Consider the following 17,632-nt stretch of genomic DNA (forward strand, 5'->3'; position numbering starts at 1 on the left):
GAATGCATCTTTTCAAATTAGAGTTGGGAGAGGAATTTATTGGCTGTATACAAGGGCTTTCCCGGGTGGAGCTAGTGGTGAAGAACCCACCTGTCAATACAGGAGACATGAGAGAGGCAGACTCAATCCCTGGGTCAGAAGATCCCCTGGAGAAGGAAATGGTAACCCACTCCAGTATTTTTGCCTGGAAAGTCCCATGGACAGAAGAGCCTGGCAGGCTACAGTCTATATGATCACAAAGAATCAGACACGACTGAAGTGACGAAGCCTCAGGAACTGGTTAGCCTTGGGATCCGTATGATCCACACCTTTATCTGTACCAGCAGCGGGAGCACAGAGAAACTCTTGATGTCCTCACTAACAACTCCGAGACATTATAACGTGTCCTGAATACAAGGAGATGAATGGAATGTTTTAGAAATATTTCCCTAAAAAGCAGTTAAAATATAGAAGTTTGGATCACATAAGATGCTAAACCCATAATTAAATAGAAAAGCTTCATAGCCAATAATTCATTTTCTTACTCTCTCCAACAATAGATATTTTTTGAACTTGTATCTACACCCTGCACATTCCATCCATCTGATTTTCCCCTTTAAACTAAGGTATTCAAAAGCTCCCCAAAGTGCTCAGTCAATCATGCCATTCAAACCCAAGCCAAGGGCCCAAGTGTCACAATAACCTGGGCATCTGGTTAAAAGTGCAGAATTCCCATCCTTTCTCTGCCAAGTCAAGGTCTCTAGGAATGGGCCTGCGAATATGCATTTTAATAGATTTCTCAGTGAAACCAGATTAGGGTAACCGGTGTCACTGTCACCTGGTATTTGGATTGTAATTGTATGAGATGAATTGATTGCCCTAGCTGATCATCTCTGTACAGTTGCTTAACTGTATCTTCAAATAACAGAAGCATGATCATTCAGATTCTCTAAGAAACAGACTTGGAGTCAAGAATTAGAGTGTAAGCTGTAGGAAGTGTTCAGTTAAGTCCAGTTCAGTCGCTCAGTCATGTCCGACTCTTTGCGACCCCATGAATCGCAGCACGCCAGGCCTCCCTGTCCATCACCAGCTCCCAGAGTTCACTCAAACTCACAACCATCGAGTCGGTGATGCCATCCAGCCATCTCATTCTCTGTCGTCCCCTTCTCCTCCTGTCCCCAATCCCTCCCAGCATTAGAGTCTTTCCTAATGAGTCAACTCTTTGCATGAGGAGGCCAAAGTACTGGAGTTTCAGCTTTAGCATCATTCCTTCCAAAGAACACCCAGAGCTGATCTCCTTCAGAATGGACTGGTTGGATCTCCTTGCAGTCCAAGGGACTCTCAAGAGTCTTCTCCAACACCACAGTTCAAAAGCATCAATTCTTCAGTGCTCAGTTTTCTTCACAGTCCCACTCTCACATCCATACATGACCACTGGAAAAACCATAGCCTTGACTAGTAGGAAGTGTAAGGGATACTAATAGAGAAGTAGAAAGTGATCAGGAAAAGGAAGGCAGCTAATAGGGTGTGAGAGTGAGCCAAACAAAACAAGCATCTGAATCTGTTTCTGTTGTGTGTCATATAAAACTGATAACCACTGGAGAACAAAATGGATTCTGTTTAGATTAAGAAAGAAAACTTTTCTTATGAAACATCATGAGAGCAATTTAGATTAGAGTGTTAATGCTGGGAATCTAGCACTACCTTGGACACTGGATCTTAATCCCACTGGAAACTCAGAGAAAATATACAAAACGCACATTTCAGAATTTTCCTTCCCCAGGAGTGAGGGAGCTCAGGTCTTCATACAGTAACTCCCGGGAATTGTTGATTGGGGATTGTTCCCAGAAGGTGTTATTTCTCTGGCATTTCTGCCCTGCCCTGCCCTGCGCTATACTTATGGGACGCAGGGCCCATGAAAGGAGAGCCCAGAGGTGCAGATAATGGCAGTGGGACATCTGAGCACATTGGAGGTTCTGAAGGGTATGAGAACAACATTCTGAGGACTGTGATAAAGCACTGGTACGGTGCTAGATTCCCAGCATTAACACTCTAACCTAAATTGCTCTCACGATGTTTTATAAGAAACGTTTTCTTTCTTAATCTATAAACAAAATCCATTTTGTTCTCCAGTGGTTATCAGTTTTTACATGACACACAACAGAAACAGATTCAGAGGCTTGTTTTGTTTTTTTGTTTCCCAGAAATTCTACAGCCAAACCTTGGTGTTCCAGATTTCCCAGAGCGCTCAAAAGCTTACTCTGCTGGTGGAGGGGCAAGGTCTAGAACCACGCTTGGAATTTAGTCCCTCAGTTCTGGAGCTGGGGCCCCTGCTGCCCTACGCAGCTGGAGATGAGGCCAAGGTGGTGGTGAAGAATCCCTGCAGCTTTCCCATTGAGTTTTACTCCTTAGAATTTGACCAGCAATATCTTGTAGAAGAGAAGGTGAGCACAGACCGAAACCAAACTCCATTTTCCTACACATGCTGGGCCCTGCCAGGTACTCTTCTATCTGCTTGGACAACTCCTGACCCTTGCTCCTTCTTCTATGAACCCTTCCCTGTCAATTTAAAGACCACTTCACAGTCTTTGCTGACCTACTTCCCTTGCCTTGAAAGAATTCATTGCTTCTTTGTGATCTCATTATACATTTTAAACAACTAATTGAAAGACTAATTCATGCTTATAGTTAAAACAGTAAAGAACATATGCCACAGTCATTGTATCTGAAGTGAGGTTCTTATGGACAGCATATATTTAAATCATCTTTTTAATATACTCTGGCAGTGTCTAAATTGGGGTATTTATATATTACATTATTTTTAATGTAATCACATTAGGACTTAAGTCTGCCTTTTTCCCCCCAGTTGGTTCTGGGCTGCATATTTTATAATTTCTCTGCTTTATCCATTTTTTTAACTTAATTTTTTTAGAGCAGTTTTAGATTGAGATGTCTCATATCTACCCTCCCCCGACACAGGCATAGCCTCCCCTATTATCAACCTCTCTCACTAGAATGGTACATTTGTTACTACTGATGAACTTGTGTGACATCCTAACCACCCAGAGTCCATAGTTTACAGTCCACTTTCGGTACATTTTAGGGATGTAGACAAATGTACAAGTATCCATCATTACAGTGTCATATGAAGTATTTTTATTACCCTAAATATCCTCTGTGCTCCACCTGCTCATCCCCCCTCTTCCCAACCCCTGGTAACCATTGATCTTTTTCCTGTCTCTAGTTTTGCCTTTTCCAGGATGCCATATAGGTGGAATCGTATCATATGTAGACATTCACACTGGCTTCTTTCACTTAGTAGTATGCATCTAAGATCTGCTTCCTCTGGACTCTCCACCAGCTTGGCCTTTGAACATTGTCTTTATATCCAGTGTTTATGCTCTGCCCAATTTGGATTCTGTATCCAGAAATTTTCCCCCGAGTGGGACTCTGTCCCTCTGGAAGCAGGCTTCTCCATTAGGTAATATTAAGTGTTCAATGGCTTGTGTTGGCACAGCAGCCTTCAGTGTGGGCCAGGGTCTGGGGGAAGCAGAATCTGAGGCTCTGAGATTTACATGCAGAAGGTCTATCAGGGAGTGGTCTCAGGGATGATGCTGTGAAGAACAAGGACCGTAGGCCTGGGTAGATGAGAAGATAAACTGTGACGGCGTGGCGCAGGGCGTTCAGCTGATCCCACAGGACGCTGTGCACCTGGGCTGGCTCTGTAACACTGTCCTGGTTGAAGCAAGTTGGCCAGGCCTTTGTGTCTCTATGTCGGCCAATCTTTGGACCAATCCTTCCTTTCCCCACTGATCTGCTGTGCCATCTCTGTCTTGTGTCAAAGCTCTGCATACACATGGGTCTATTCTGAGCTCTCTCCTCTATCTCAGTTTGTCTGTCCCGACATCTATACCTCCCAGTCTGTTGCTCCAGCTTCATAAGTCCTGATATCTGGTAGGACAGTCCTCTCTGTTTTTCTTCATTAACGTTTTAACTATCCTTAGCCCTCTGTTCTTCCATGTAAATTTTAGAATAAGCTCATTTAATATTGGTTTTCAAGCAACTAAAATTGGTGATCTTAGAGAATGGTTACCTAACTGATTTTTCACACCAGTAACTTAGGAAGTAATTGCTTTCTAGGAGTTGACTTTACTGTCTTCTATACTAAATATACATATACCCTAGAGTAGCTGGATTTAGTAGAAAGAAAAACAGGCTGCCGCAATTAAACTTGACTTCCAGATAAACAATGTGGGACAGATTCATACTTTAAAAATTATCAGTTTTTTATCTGTAATTCAAATTTAACTAGGCATCTTATGCTTCATCTGACAACCCTAATATACGTCTGTCTCTGTGTTTCTCTCTCAAACACACATGCACACACATACACACACACACATGTATGTACATACATACCTAATGCCATTGTACCTGTTTTTCCCTATATCCTCTATTTATGAGACAACCATTTTTTTAATAACATGTCACTCAAAGTGGATAATTGAGTTCCTTACTTTTGTCAATGGGGAAAAAAAAAATAAGAAAAACAGTAAATGTTTTTAAAACAAGGAGAAAATTCTTTTCCACATGGGAAATACCCAGACACAAAATTGTATATCCCCTATCTATATCCCCCATATCCAGGACTCAACCTTACAATTTAGACCTCTGCAGAGGACTTTGCCCTTTGAAGTCCAGAAAGTATTTGTGCACACCCCAACCTTGGGTAGAAGTAGGGCTTTCATGAGATGGATGGCAGGCCCACCTGGGGCTGTGGGGAGGAAGCTTCCAGTCAGACCAACAGCAACTCCCGTTCTCCTTGCGCAGATCTTGCGAACACTGAAGGGCTATGATTCCTACAACTCTCTGCTGCTGCCTCCTCGCCTTCCGGGGGAGAAGCTGCCCCCAGAGGTGTATGAGTACTTCAGGGAGATAAAGCGGTCCAAAGAGGAGCAGATGAAGGTGAAATATCTGGAGAGTCTGGCGCAGGAGAACGGTGAGAACTCAACGGCTCTGGAGCCCCTGGTTTCTTTCAGATATCTCTATTGGGAGATGAACCATTTACTGAGCACCCGCCAGGTGCCAGGCAGGCTTCCGGTGTCCTGGGGATTTCCTTTCTAACCCTTACAAAATGGCCCTGTTGTCCCCATTGTATGGATGCGCACGCTGGGACACATTCTGCTCTCACTGGAGTCTGGTGGGGAGTCGAGGCTTAAAAACAACTAATGCAGACATAGAAGGATGCTTGCTAGATGCTTGCAAGCTCTGTGCTGAGGGCTTCACACATACAAATGAGAGAGGAAGCACTGAAAAGCCAGGCCCACAGTTTTAAGTGGCAGAACCAGCACTCAAGCCCAGATGTCTCTGACTCTGGAGTCCACAACAGTAACCACTCTACTCCACAGCCTCCAAGTGTGTGCCTAGGTGATCCAAGGTGATCCGTCACACATGGCACACATTAGTGCCCTACGAGAGGTAGGGGTGGGAGTTCACATGAGGAAGGACCCTCCATGATCATAACCTCTATCACAAAGCTAGACTGTACTCTTATAATCTTGCCCTTTCTTGCCCAGCATCCCCAAGCTATCCGTCATCTGCCCAGGGGCCCCCTTGTGTACACTTGAACATCAAGGTTCCAGGGTGACCTGCAGGGTGACCTGTAGGATCATGCAGCTTGTTGGGGTGCTTGCTTGTCTTCCCTTCTTCCCTGTGCCCTCATCCTGGAAATTCACCTTCTCCATTCTTTCTTTCTTTCTTTTGCATAATCGTCATCATGTGTATTTTCTTCACACCCATCTCCCCCTCTAGACAAGAAGCCCCCTAAAGGCAGTGACCATGTATTCCCCAGTGTAAACCCAGTGCATGAACCAGCACCTGATACATCGCAGTGCCCGATAAATGTGTGCTGTTAAAGTGAATGAATGAAGCCCATTTCTCCTGCCCTTAAAGCTGGCTTATTGTCTCTCAGGGAGACAGAAGCTAGTTGGAGAACATTAGTTTGCTCTAAAAGGAGAGGAGAGAAGAAGGCTGCCTGTCCACCTAGTCTCCTGGTTGTATTCACTGAGCATATTGTTCTCCAGAACTGCCAGTGCAGATACCACAAACTGGGGGTGCTTAAGCAAGTGAAACTTATTTTCCCATGATTCTGGAGGCTAGAGATCCAAGCTTAAGGTGCTGGTGGAGTTGTTTTCTATGACCCTCCTCTCTTCACTTGTAGATGGCTGTTTTCCCACTCTGTGTTCACAAGGACTTCCCCCTGTGTGTCTGTGTCCCAATCTCTTCCTGTAAGAACACAAGTCATGTTGGGCTGTGGATGGATTGGGACACTCACATGACCTCATTTTAACTTAATTACCTGTTTAAAGGCTGTGTCTTCAAGTAGTCCCATTCTGGCATACTGGGGTGGGGGTGGGGGACTTAGGACTTCAGTAAATGAATTTTATGAAAACTAGTTAAGTCCATAACAAACACCCATTGTGTTCCGAGCACTGAGCTGATGTGCTGGAAGGTAGATCAGTGAAACCAGTCCCTGCCTTCGAGAGCTCACAGTCAGGAAGGGTTGGGGGATGGATCCAGAATTGCCTGGTGGCCCGAGGCAGAGAGCCCTGAGCTTTAGGACAGAGAGGATTTAGTGAGGGTCAGGAAGGGCCTTGTTGCTCTCATCTCTGTCCTCCGCACATTTCCATTTGGCCCATGAAAAGTTGGTCTGGAGCTGCGACCTGAGGGCCAGCAAGAGTCCAGGGAAGCGCTCGCCCTGCTCCTCCCCAGCACTTCTCTGAGCTCCTGCTCACTCTGCTGTCACAGAGGGTCCCTCCTCTTCTGCTTCCAGACCATGTCCAGGGAAGGCTAGCAGCTCCAAACTGCGCTGCTGCCATTCCCAGAAGAGCTACAACCTCTCTGACTCAAATCCAAAATTAAACAGAGGATGTCTTAGCTCCAGGGCAGAGCAGACCTTGAACAATGACAACCATCTCCCCGGTCCTCTTCCTGACTCTTCCTGTGTGCTTCCTCTCTTTTCCCTCAGCAGAAGAGGGCGACGGTCCCTTGTCAGAGCAGGGCACTTCGGCAAGCACAAAGAGGACCTCGCTCAGCCGAGGGATCTCTGTGACATCCAACCTGGAAGAGCGGCACATCCCAATGGTCGAGTCCAAGACCTACCCGGAGGAAGAGGAGAATGAGGATAGCCTGGAAAAACTCATGTTGCAAAGTAATCATGCATTTTAATGTTCGGGTACCAGTTCCTTCTAAGCGCCTTTCACCTTTCTCCATAAAACACATTTAACTAGCACAGTCATGCGTTAATTCTACAGTTTGAATAGGCCATCATTTATTTAGCCGTGTCCCTTACGATTGCAAACACTAGTTTCCAGTGTTATTTTTAAGCAGGAGAGATTCCCCCAAATGGGATTAAGAATCAGAGAGTAATCTGTGTTTTCAATTCTAGTAGCTAAGGACAAATTATTAGCCAAAAATGGTGCTTTCGTCCGCTATGAGGTGAGTGACGCTGGCAGCAACATCTGCAGCAGATTGTGCTGGTCATTTTAAAATAACATGTAGGTTAAGAAAAGTCATCCCATTTTCATCAGAACCCGTGTGAATTGTGGGTGTATCCACATGCACGCATATGCGCACGTGTATTTTTAATTTGTAGCTGACAAGATTCAGAGTATTGACAGCCACTCTGTGGAGGAGGTTGGAGAAGTAGAGAACAACCCAGTGAGCAAGGCCATTGCTCGCTACCTGGGCATTGACATCTCTGCAGAAGGCCGCATGGCCAAGAACCGGAAAGGCATCGCCATCATCATCCATGGGACGCCCTTGTCAGGTATGCACAGGCCTAAAGAGTTTCCCCTTTGGGATAAATTTACAGTGAAATTTGCATGTGCAGTTTTTGAGGCAATAAAATACTCTTCTGTTTGAGATTTACATAACAAAGGATTATCCCTAAATTGTTACATTGCCAACTTTAAAGATACAAAGTTAGAGAAAGAGCAGGGACATCTCATTTTTAATTAATATATCTCTGAATTGTTGGAGCTTGTATCCTTTCAATAATTTAATAGCATTAAAATATTAAAGAAGAATCCAAGACATTAAATCATTTAAGAAGAGTGGTGGGGAAAATATGTGCAAACTCTTTGCTGCTGCTGCTGCTAAGTCGCTTCAGTCGTGTCCGACTCTGTGTGACCCCATAGACGGCAGCCCACCAGGCTCCCCCGTCCCTGGGATTCTCCAGGCAAGAACACTGGAGTGGGTTGCCATTTCCTTCTCCAATGCATGAAAGTGAAAAGTGAAAGGGAAGTCGCTCAGTTGTGTCCGACTCTTAATGACCCCATGGACTGCAGCCCACCAGGCTCCTCCGTCCATGGGATTTTCCAGGCACGAGTACTAGAGTGGGTTGCCATGTCCTTCCCCACAAACTCTTTGACCTTGCAGTATTATTTCTAAAAATTTATCTTAGGAAAGTAATCATATGGACAAAGACTAACTACATTCGGTGTTCTCTGCAACATTGTTGGCCATACTAAAAATCTGGGAGCAGTTGAAGTATACAGTATGAAGTATACGGTATACTAGTATGGGGGACTAGTTAATTAAACCATAGTATGTTCTCTAGGACATGACTGAAGTGACTTCATACGCGTGCATGCATGCATTCATGTAGTGGATTATATCACCTTTAAAAACAGTGTCCTGTACACCCATTTTGATGGCAGCATTACTCACAATAGCCACAAGGTAGACACAGCCCAGCTGTCCATTGATGGATGAGTGGATAAACTAAAGGTGGTACAGTGGGATATTATTCACCCATCAAAGGAGGGAAATTCTCACACACGCTAAAACATAGATGAACCTTGAAGACCCTATGCTAAGTGAAATAAGCAAGATGTGAAATAGCAATTACCGTTTGATTCCATTTATATAAGGACCCTAGAGTCATTGTATTTATAGAGGCATAAAATAGGATGGTGATTTCCAGAGGCTGAGCAAAGGGAAGAATGAGAGCTTATTATTTAACGGTACAGAATTTCAGTTTGGAAAGATGAAAAATGTGGGAGATGGATGGTGGTGATGGTTGCACAACATTGGGAATATACTTAGCTTTTTAAGCTGTGCACTTAAAAAGTTAAAATGGTAAATTTTGTATGTATATTATGACAATTTTTAAAAGTACCATTGAAGTGCATTAAATGAATAGAAAAAGGTTCATGATATATCGTTTTAAGTGGAAAAAAAGTCATGCTTACAATTTGTAATCTCTGTTCATTTCCTCTTGCTACTGTAACAAATAACCACAAATTTAGTGACTTAAAACTTTCTTAGAGTTCTGGAGATCAGAAGTCTAAAATGGGTCAACAGAGGTGCATCCTTTCTCGAAGCTATAGGGGGAAGAATCCATTTCCTTGCCTTTTCTTGTTTCTGGAAAAGTTATCTGCATTCCTTGGCTCATGGCCTCTTCCTCCATCTTCAAAACCAGCCTCAGAGCATCGTCTAGTCTGTCTGTTTCTGTCTCTCTGTTTTCATCATCACATCACCTGTTCTCACTCTGACCACCCTGCTTCTCTTGTGAGGACCCTTATTACACTGGGTCCACCCAGATAACCCAGAGCCCTCCCCCACATCAAGACCCTTAATTTAATCACACCTGCAAAGTCCCTTTACCATGTAAGGCACCATGTTATAGGCTCTGGGCTTCCCTGATGGCTCAGACAGTAAAGAATCTGCCTGCTGTGTGGAAGACCTGGGTTCGATCCCTGTGTTGGGAAGATCCCCCAGAGGAGGGAAAGGCTACCCAGTCCTTGTCCATGTCAATCTCCATGGACAGAGGAGCCTGGTGGGCTGCAGTCCATGGGGTCACCAAGAGTCAGACACGACTGAGCGACGGAGCACAGCACATCACAGGCTTCAGGGATCAGGATGTGGACATCTTAGCGGGGGGGATTATTCAGTCTACCACCTAGCCCACTACTTTTTTTTTTAAATAAGAAATGTAAATGAAATATTTACAGATGCATAAATAGCAGCCATATGTTAACTATAATCTCTCTGGATGAGTAAATTATGGATCTTTTTTTCTTCTGTTATTTCTGAATTTTCTGCTTTCTTTTTTTTAATGAGCAGGTATTTTGAATGAGAAAAACAGACATCAATACAAATTATTCTTTAAACCAAAGAAGTCTCTTCCCAGTAGAATGAGGGAAGTAAGAGCTACAAGATTTTTAAAGTTCATCTTCTAGAATCACTTTTTAAGCAGAGGAGACGATCCAGAGGGAATGTGGATTGCCATAACACACGGCTATTCAGGGGTAGAATTAGGGCCAGAACCCCCAGTTATGACTCCTTGCTCAAGTCTTCCCTCTTTTCTTGGCTGCCACATGAGAGACTTAGAGGCCGGGACCTTGGAGAGGTCACTTTATAGGAGCCTCTGGCCTAGAAACTTCTGTTGAGAACAGTGACAAATGAGAGCTGTGAAATTCAATCCTCTGACCTTTTTTTGTAGGAAAGTCAGCCACCGCAGTCAACATGGCCAGGTACTACAGCGCTGCCTGCCTGAACCTTGACTCTGTTGTGCTGGAAGCCATCTCTGACAGCAGCAATGTCGCAGGCATCCGCGCCCGGGAGCTCTGCATTCGGGCTGCTATAGAGCAGTCCATGAAGGAGGAGGAGTCTGGTGAGAGCCATTTCCTCTGACTCTTTGTGGCCAACTGGCCCTAATCCCATTGGCGATGCTCAGTTTACCCCGCCTCCCTGGGCTTTTCTCCCACAGCTCCATCGAAGGCTGACTTATAACCTGTTGCCCATCAGCAGCCCAGAGAATTCTCTCCCACAGACATCCACTGTCCTGGCTGCCCAGTGCGCTTGGCACTACAGCGAGCAGGGCGCATATGGCCCACATCTTTGTGGGTGACCTCTGGAGCAGGGACTGACATGCAGAGCAGAGGACAGTATGTAACAGAAGTACTAGCTTCTGCAACAGACCAACTTTGAGATAATTGAGTCCCAACAAGCATTTGGGGAAGTTTTCAGGGAAATGGGCTTTGAAGGAGGAGAATGTTGACAGGCAAAGATGAAGATAAGGACATTCCAGACCAAGAGAGCAGGGACGGTAAGTTAGAGGTGGGAAGACAGGTTGCGGGCAGTCACAGTTGACCTTAGTGCTGAGATGAGGCATTTGGATTGTATTTTGAAGGAAAAGAGGAATTGGGCTCTTTTCACCCTGTGGGAGAAATAGCCTGAAAGTCACAGGAGGAAAGGCACTCTCGTGGTGTCTTGTAAATAAAGCAGTAGTGAAGCTGAATGTGAGTGGGGCTGAGAGTGACCTGCATGGCAGGGACTTGAAAGAGGGGGAGGCGTTTAAGGTGGCCACACTCGATGACCACTCACAGAAACCAGAAAGAGAGTTATGCCATTTACCAAGTCAGGGAACATGGGGGAGGAGAAAGTTTGCTGGAGAGGAAAAGTAGGTTTTTAAACCCCATAGTGGTAGTACTTACTGCTAAGTACTAAGTAGTATGGCCTTACCCATCAGAGGTTAAGAATCCTGACTCCCTCAGATCCTCTAAAGACGTGCGGGGCAGGAGAGCAGCTGCTCAGTGTGCAAAAATCTATGGACCATAAAGCCGAGTGCCTGCTGAATGTAGGCTCATTCTTGTAATAGGAATGCTTAGAACAGCATGATGTCATTCCTAATGGTGTCCCACGCTTACTAGTTGATAGACCTGGCTGGGGCTTTCAGGAGAAATGGGAAATTCTTTGCTGGGAAGATGAGAGAAACAGCTTTTTAGTGGTGTAGGGAAGAAAAAAAATAATTTTCTCTCTACTTTTCTGATTTCTTGACTGAGTGCCCCTGTAATAAAAAGCAAATTAACAAGAGAAGAGCAAGTTTATTAACATGGATGCTTCATGTGTCCATGGGCAATACTCAGGGGGGAAATGAGTGGCTTTTAGAATTCAGGAGTATATGCCACCTAACAGGGAAAGGAAAGGGGGTTGTGGTCCTGTTAGGGGAGGGTCAGTGGTTTTTAGGAAAGATGAAGGGGCCTTAGGAGGATGGGTGGGAGGTATGATGACTTCTGATGGTCTGGGTGTAGTGTGGACTTGAGCCTTTCTTCTGCAACAAGAGTCCATCTCCCTGGTTGATGACACTTCCCTGGACAGGATCTGTGACAGTGGAGCTTCTTAGGGAGACTGTCTTCCAGTGGCTGGGGGGAGGTCAGAGAAAGCCACTCCTTGCATTTACTGCTTTTTTCGAGTGTCTACAGCTTAGAATAGCCAGGATATCACAGCAGCATGTTTCGAGGTGGCGTATCCTGAGCTCCGATTGTCTTTCTTTGGGGGTGGCATATTCTGGCACCCTTTAGTGGGAACCCCAAGCTGCATCATAATTCCAGTTCTGTTAGATTTTTTTTGATTTCCTTTTCTGTCAAAGTGCATTTCTCAGAGGTCTTCGGAGCTGTGTTGATGTCCCTTGACAAATCGTAAATTTGAACTCCCTGAGAAAGTAATGTCAAGCTAAAGGCTTAATGATTGGGAGAGACTTCCTCAACAAAGTGAGAGATGTGGCTGCTGAAGTATAGGAAATCAGTTCAGAAAGTTCCAGAAAGAGAAAAGAGAGATGGACACAGGGCAGGATGGGACCTTGGAGAACACTTATCTTTCAGGAGGAGGCAGAGGCAGCGAAGCCGGGGAGGTGGAGAAGGCAGAGTGAGGGTCAGAGGCAGGGGCAGTCAGGGAGCTGCTGGAGGGGGGCCAGAAGGACTTCCGTGCCTCTCCAGAGCCCTAGTTAGGAGTCTGGGGGACCCTTCCCACTTTATTTTTCTCATAGCCCTTATCCCTAGTTAACATACTATTTATCCTACTTACTCCACTGTATGTCTTCCCCCCACCCCCACAGGAATGTGAGCTTCCGAGGCAGAGATTGGTGTTAGTTTTTGTCACTAATGTATTCCTGGCATCTAGAGCAGTGCCTGGTGCATAGTAGACACAGTAAATATTTACAAACATGTATTAAATCAGTAAGTGAATATGATCAGAGATGGCTGAAAGTTCACATTGAATAAAGAGGACAGCTATAGTTCATAGTTCAGAAGTCACTGGTGACTTCATAGAAAGCCCTTTCAATGGTGAGGGTTAAACCCAAAGCTACATTTGCTGTTTGCTGTGAAGTCAGCTGGCTGTACTGAGGTGGAAGTGACCAATCTAAACCCATGGGTCCCAGACAGGACCCGCTGGCTGCTTGAAATGTGCCAAGTCCAAACTGAGATGTGCTGTAAGTGTATGATATGTGCTGGATTTTGAAGATTTAGTGAGAATAAAAGGCTGTAAAATAGCACAGTAATAATCATGTCAGATTTCCTGGGCAGGCAGTTTCGCAAATGATTACCTTCTGGGCTGGAAGAGAAGGTGGGGCAGAGTCTCGTGGAATCCCCTGAGTAGATGAACAGTGTAGGCCGGGGCTCCAGCCCAGACTGGGCACACACCCACCATCATCACCACCCACCCCCAGTGGCGGAGCCCCTTCTCCCAGCCCTGCTGGGCCAGCCACAGGTGGAGGTGGCTGCACCATCCCCAGAAGAATCACACTAGGTTTCAACTTGCCATCCTCCCTATTATTTCCTTATTATCCCGAGGTGATTTTCAATATAAACCCACTCTCTCCGTGTAGCCCAGGAAGCTGCTGCTGTGAGTCAAAATGCCGTGGGACAATTGCGACTGAGCAGTGAGACCCTGGGCAAGTTAACTTCGGAATCTACTCTGCTAACTCCCGAAGTGAAACCTACCAAGCCTGTGCGTGGGAGTGTGCTGCTCACCAAGGGCAAGGCAGAGAGCCACGGCTCTGGGTCTCAGAAGCAGCATCACCAGCACGCGTCCGAAACGCCCCAGGTACAAATCAGGGCTCCCCAGAAGGAGGGTTGGGATCCCCCCTCCTCCTTCCCCCTAATCCCCCTCCTTCTCCTACCCCTCCTCCTCCTAGCATCTCACAGCGGGTCAGCACAACCTCATTCCTACAGGTGCCCTGGCCAGGCAGGCCTGGGTACTGCCCTGTACCACTCCTGGTGTGAAGCAGGTCAGGTCCTGGCAAAGTGAAGATAAATAAAGCAAAATCCTGCACTCAGGCTGAACTAAGAGCCTGATAAGGGTGATCACCACACATTTTATTTGCAATAAAATGAGATTAGGACAAAAGAAGTATGTAAAAAGAATTAGGTTAAACCATCCAAAATTGATATGAAATTGATAGTATTCAACCACTTGAGACCTCTGTTGCAACAACTTCATATGGTTCAAACTACTTCTAAAGGAATGTTAATATAAATTGTGGGAGGGCTAATATAAATTGTGGGAGGGCTGCAGGGGAGTCTTGAAAAGTCATAAAGAAGTCAGAGAGTTTGAGTCATGTGCCGAGGGACTTCAAGAACAATCTCGGCTGAATAGCAGGGGCTGAAGCCAGAGAGAGTGGGTGGCACAGTGGATTGTTGGTGGGAACCAGAGTCAGATGAGTGCAAGCTTCTGAGATATTTGAAAGAAAGGGAGAAAAGATCAAATAGTCATTAGAGGAGCAAACCCAGGGTCAAGAGAGTTCTTTCTGTGAAAGGAGGTAGAGGAACAAGCAGGTTCTCTAAAGATAGGATCTCCTGGAGAAGTGTAAGGTGATGATCTTCCCAAGAGGGAAAGAGATTCCAAGGAAATGTGGCGGGGGAGACCAGGATTAAGCACAGTTGAAGGAAATTGGTGCCATCTTCCTCTAGAGCCGGTAAAGGTGTGAAAATAGATACAGCTACTTGTGGGGGAAGCAGGGTAGAGAGTGAAAGTGAACAAATGTTTGAATGAATGAACAAATGTTTGCTGTTCAATACACATACAAGGCATCTTCCACAGTGTTCCTACTTGAAACTTACAGCAGTTATTCAAGTGAGATAGCAATCTTCCAGTTTACAGTACAACCTGTATTTTATAGATGAGGAAATGAGACCCAGAGATTAGACGATTTTCCCAAGGGCACATGGCCTGTTAAGTGGAGGAGCTGTTGAAACACCAGACTTCTGGATTCTGACTCCTGATCCTTCTCTCTCGAAACAGGTTTCCTCCAGCCCTCTCCCCTCAGGGCCCACGCAGTGTCGACTCAGTGTCAGTGCCAGTGTTGGAGGTGATACTGGGCTCATGAGCTGCGTGCTCCCTGAGGAGCTATTCACTCAGATCCTGGCCGACCGAATTCAGGTATGTCCACACCTACCTACGTGGAGATGCAGGGCTTACACGCCTGTCCCCCTGCTGCAATGCTGAGGTTCTGAGCCATTGCCCGCACACAGCAGCTCAGAACCCAGGGGCCTCGGAGAAGAAAGCGGGGTTTCTTCACCCTCTTTTGTCCTTTTGATAGCCGTCGTCAGTCTCTGACCCTGGCTGGCTGCTGGCTGAAACCACACTCACCTTAAGGACCAGTGAGCAGAAGATAGCACATTCAAAACACACACATATCCAGAGTCATGGTACAGCCCTCGGAAGTACGTTACAAATCATAACGTGGAGCCGTGATAAGTTAGAATTTGGAGTGATGTTGATTGTGGTAAAAATAAGTGTTTACATAGCTCAGTTGGTAAAGAATTACCTGCAGTGCTGGAGACCCAGGTTGAGTTCCTGGGTCGGGAAGATCCCCTGGAGGAGGAAATGGCAATCCACTCCAGTATTCTTGCCTGGAGAATCCCATGAAGAGAGGAGCCTGGCAGGCTACAGTCCAGGGGTCACAAAGGGTCAGATGTGACTAAACTACCACCACCATGTTATTGACTGAGAAAATCAGATTATTAAATAGTATGTAAACCATAGTTATATTTCTCTAAAAATATTTATAAATGTGTATCATACACATAATAAAAATCCTTAAAACACATGTTAATTGTGGTTATCTTTGGCTAGCAAGATTATAGGTTTTTAATCTTCATACATTTCTGAATTATTTTATAATGATATATGGCTCTTAAAGTCAGAAACACAGTAACTGTTTCTTTTTGTTTTGATGTTTCATTAATGTTGTTCAGTTCAGTCGTTCAGTTGTGTCTGACTCTGCAACCCCATGAACCACAGCACACCAGGCCTCCCTGTCCATCACCACCTGCCGGAGTCTACCCAGACCCATGTCCATTGAGTCATTGATGCCATCCAACCATCTCATCCTCTTTCATCGCCTTCTCCTCCTGCCCTCAATCTTTCCCAGCATCAGGGTCTTTTCCAATGAGTCATATCTTCGCATCAGGTGACCAGAGTATTGGAGTTTCAGCTTCAACATCAGTCCCTCCAATGAACACCCAGAACTGATCTCCTTTAGGACAGACTGGTTGGATCTCCTTGCAGTCCAAGGGACTCTCAAGAGTCTTCTCCAACACCGCAGTTCAAAAGCATCAATTCTTTGATGCTTAGCTTTCTTTATACTCCAACTCTCACACCCATTCATGACCACTGGAAAAACCATAGCCTTGACTAGACGGACCTTTGTTGGTAAAGTAATGTCTCTGCTTTTTAAAATGCTGTCTAGGTTGGTTATAACTTTCCTTCCAAGGAGTAAGTATCTCTTAATTTCATGGCTGCAATCACCATCTGCAGTGATTTTGGAGCCCAGAAGAATAAAGTCAGCCACTGTTTCCCCATCTATTTGCCATGAAGTGATGGGACCGGATGCCATGATCTTAAATTTCTGAATGTTGAGCTTTAAGCCAACTTTTTCACTCTCCTCTTTCACTTTCATCATGAGGCTTTTAAGTTCTTCTTCACTTTCTGCCATAAGAGTGGTGTCATCTGCATATCTGAGGTTATTGATATTTCTCCCAGCAATCTTGATTCCAGCTTGTGCTTCTTCCAGCCCAGTGTTTCTCATGATGTACTCTGCATATAAGTTAAATAAGCAGGGTGACAATATACAGCCTTGGTGTACCCTTTTCCTATTTGAAACCAGTCTGTTGTTCCATGTCCAGTTCTAACTGTTGCTTCCTGACCTGCATACAGATTTCTCAAGAGGCAGGTCAGCTGGTCTGGTATTCCCATCTCTTTCAGAATTTTCCACAGTTTATTGTGATCCACACAGTCAAAGGCTTTGGCATAGTCAGTAAAGCAGAAATAGATGTTTTTCTGGAACTCTCTTGCTTTTTTGATGATCCAACGAATGTTGGCAATTTGATCTCTGGTTCCTCTGCCTTTTCTAAATCCAGCTTGAACATCTGGAAATTCATGGTTCACATATTGCTGAAGCCTGGCTTAGAGAATTTGAAGCATTACTTTACTAGCATGTGAGATGAGTGCAATTGTGCAGTAGTTTGAGCATTCTTTGGCATTGCCTTTCTTTGGGATTGGGATGAAAACTGACCTTTTGCAGTCCCGTGGCCACTGCTGAGTTTTCAAAATAGGTGTTGTACTTATAAAGAAAAGAAAACTAGATCATCAGAATTTGGGAGGGTTTGCTGCTTATGAATTACAGAAAACTAAATTGCTTACCAGGTCCTAGAGATCTGTGTTTGCTTTGGTTTGCCAGAATGGGCCACAGTATTAATTGCACATTTAAGTAAACAAAGATCAGACTTGAGTTTCTCAGAAGAGGAGGAATGTAGTCACCAGAAATGATTCATGTTAAGGTTTGAACTCACTACTGCGTTAAAGG

General features: G+C 45.0%; 1 protein-coding gene across 1 annotated transcript in view; it reads left to right on the plus strand.

Moving 5' to 3' along the window:
• Positions 1 to 17,632, plus strand: part of LOC138096769 (hydrocephalus-inducing protein homolog) — a 116,748-nt gene that overhangs the window by 25,026 nt on the left and 74,090 nt on the right. Inside the window, 7 exon segments of the mRNA XM_068993041.1 lie at positions 2,184 to 2,423; positions 4,810 to 4,978; positions 7,010 to 7,189; positions 7,634 to 7,807; positions 10,487 to 10,657; positions 13,652 to 13,869; positions 15,067 to 15,204. Of these exon segments, the coding sequence (XP_068849142.1) occupies positions 2,184 to 2,423; positions 4,810 to 4,978; positions 7,010 to 7,189; positions 7,634 to 7,807; positions 10,487 to 10,657; positions 13,652 to 13,869; positions 15,067 to 15,204 (1,290 nt within the window).

Source organism: Capricornis sumatraensis, chromosome 20, assembly GCF_032405125.1.
Source record: "Capricornis sumatraensis isolate serow.1 chromosome 20, serow.2, whole genome shotgun sequence".
Taxonomy (NCBI): Eukaryota; Metazoa; Chordata; class Mammalia; order Artiodactyla; family Bovidae; genus Capricornis; species Capricornis sumatraensis.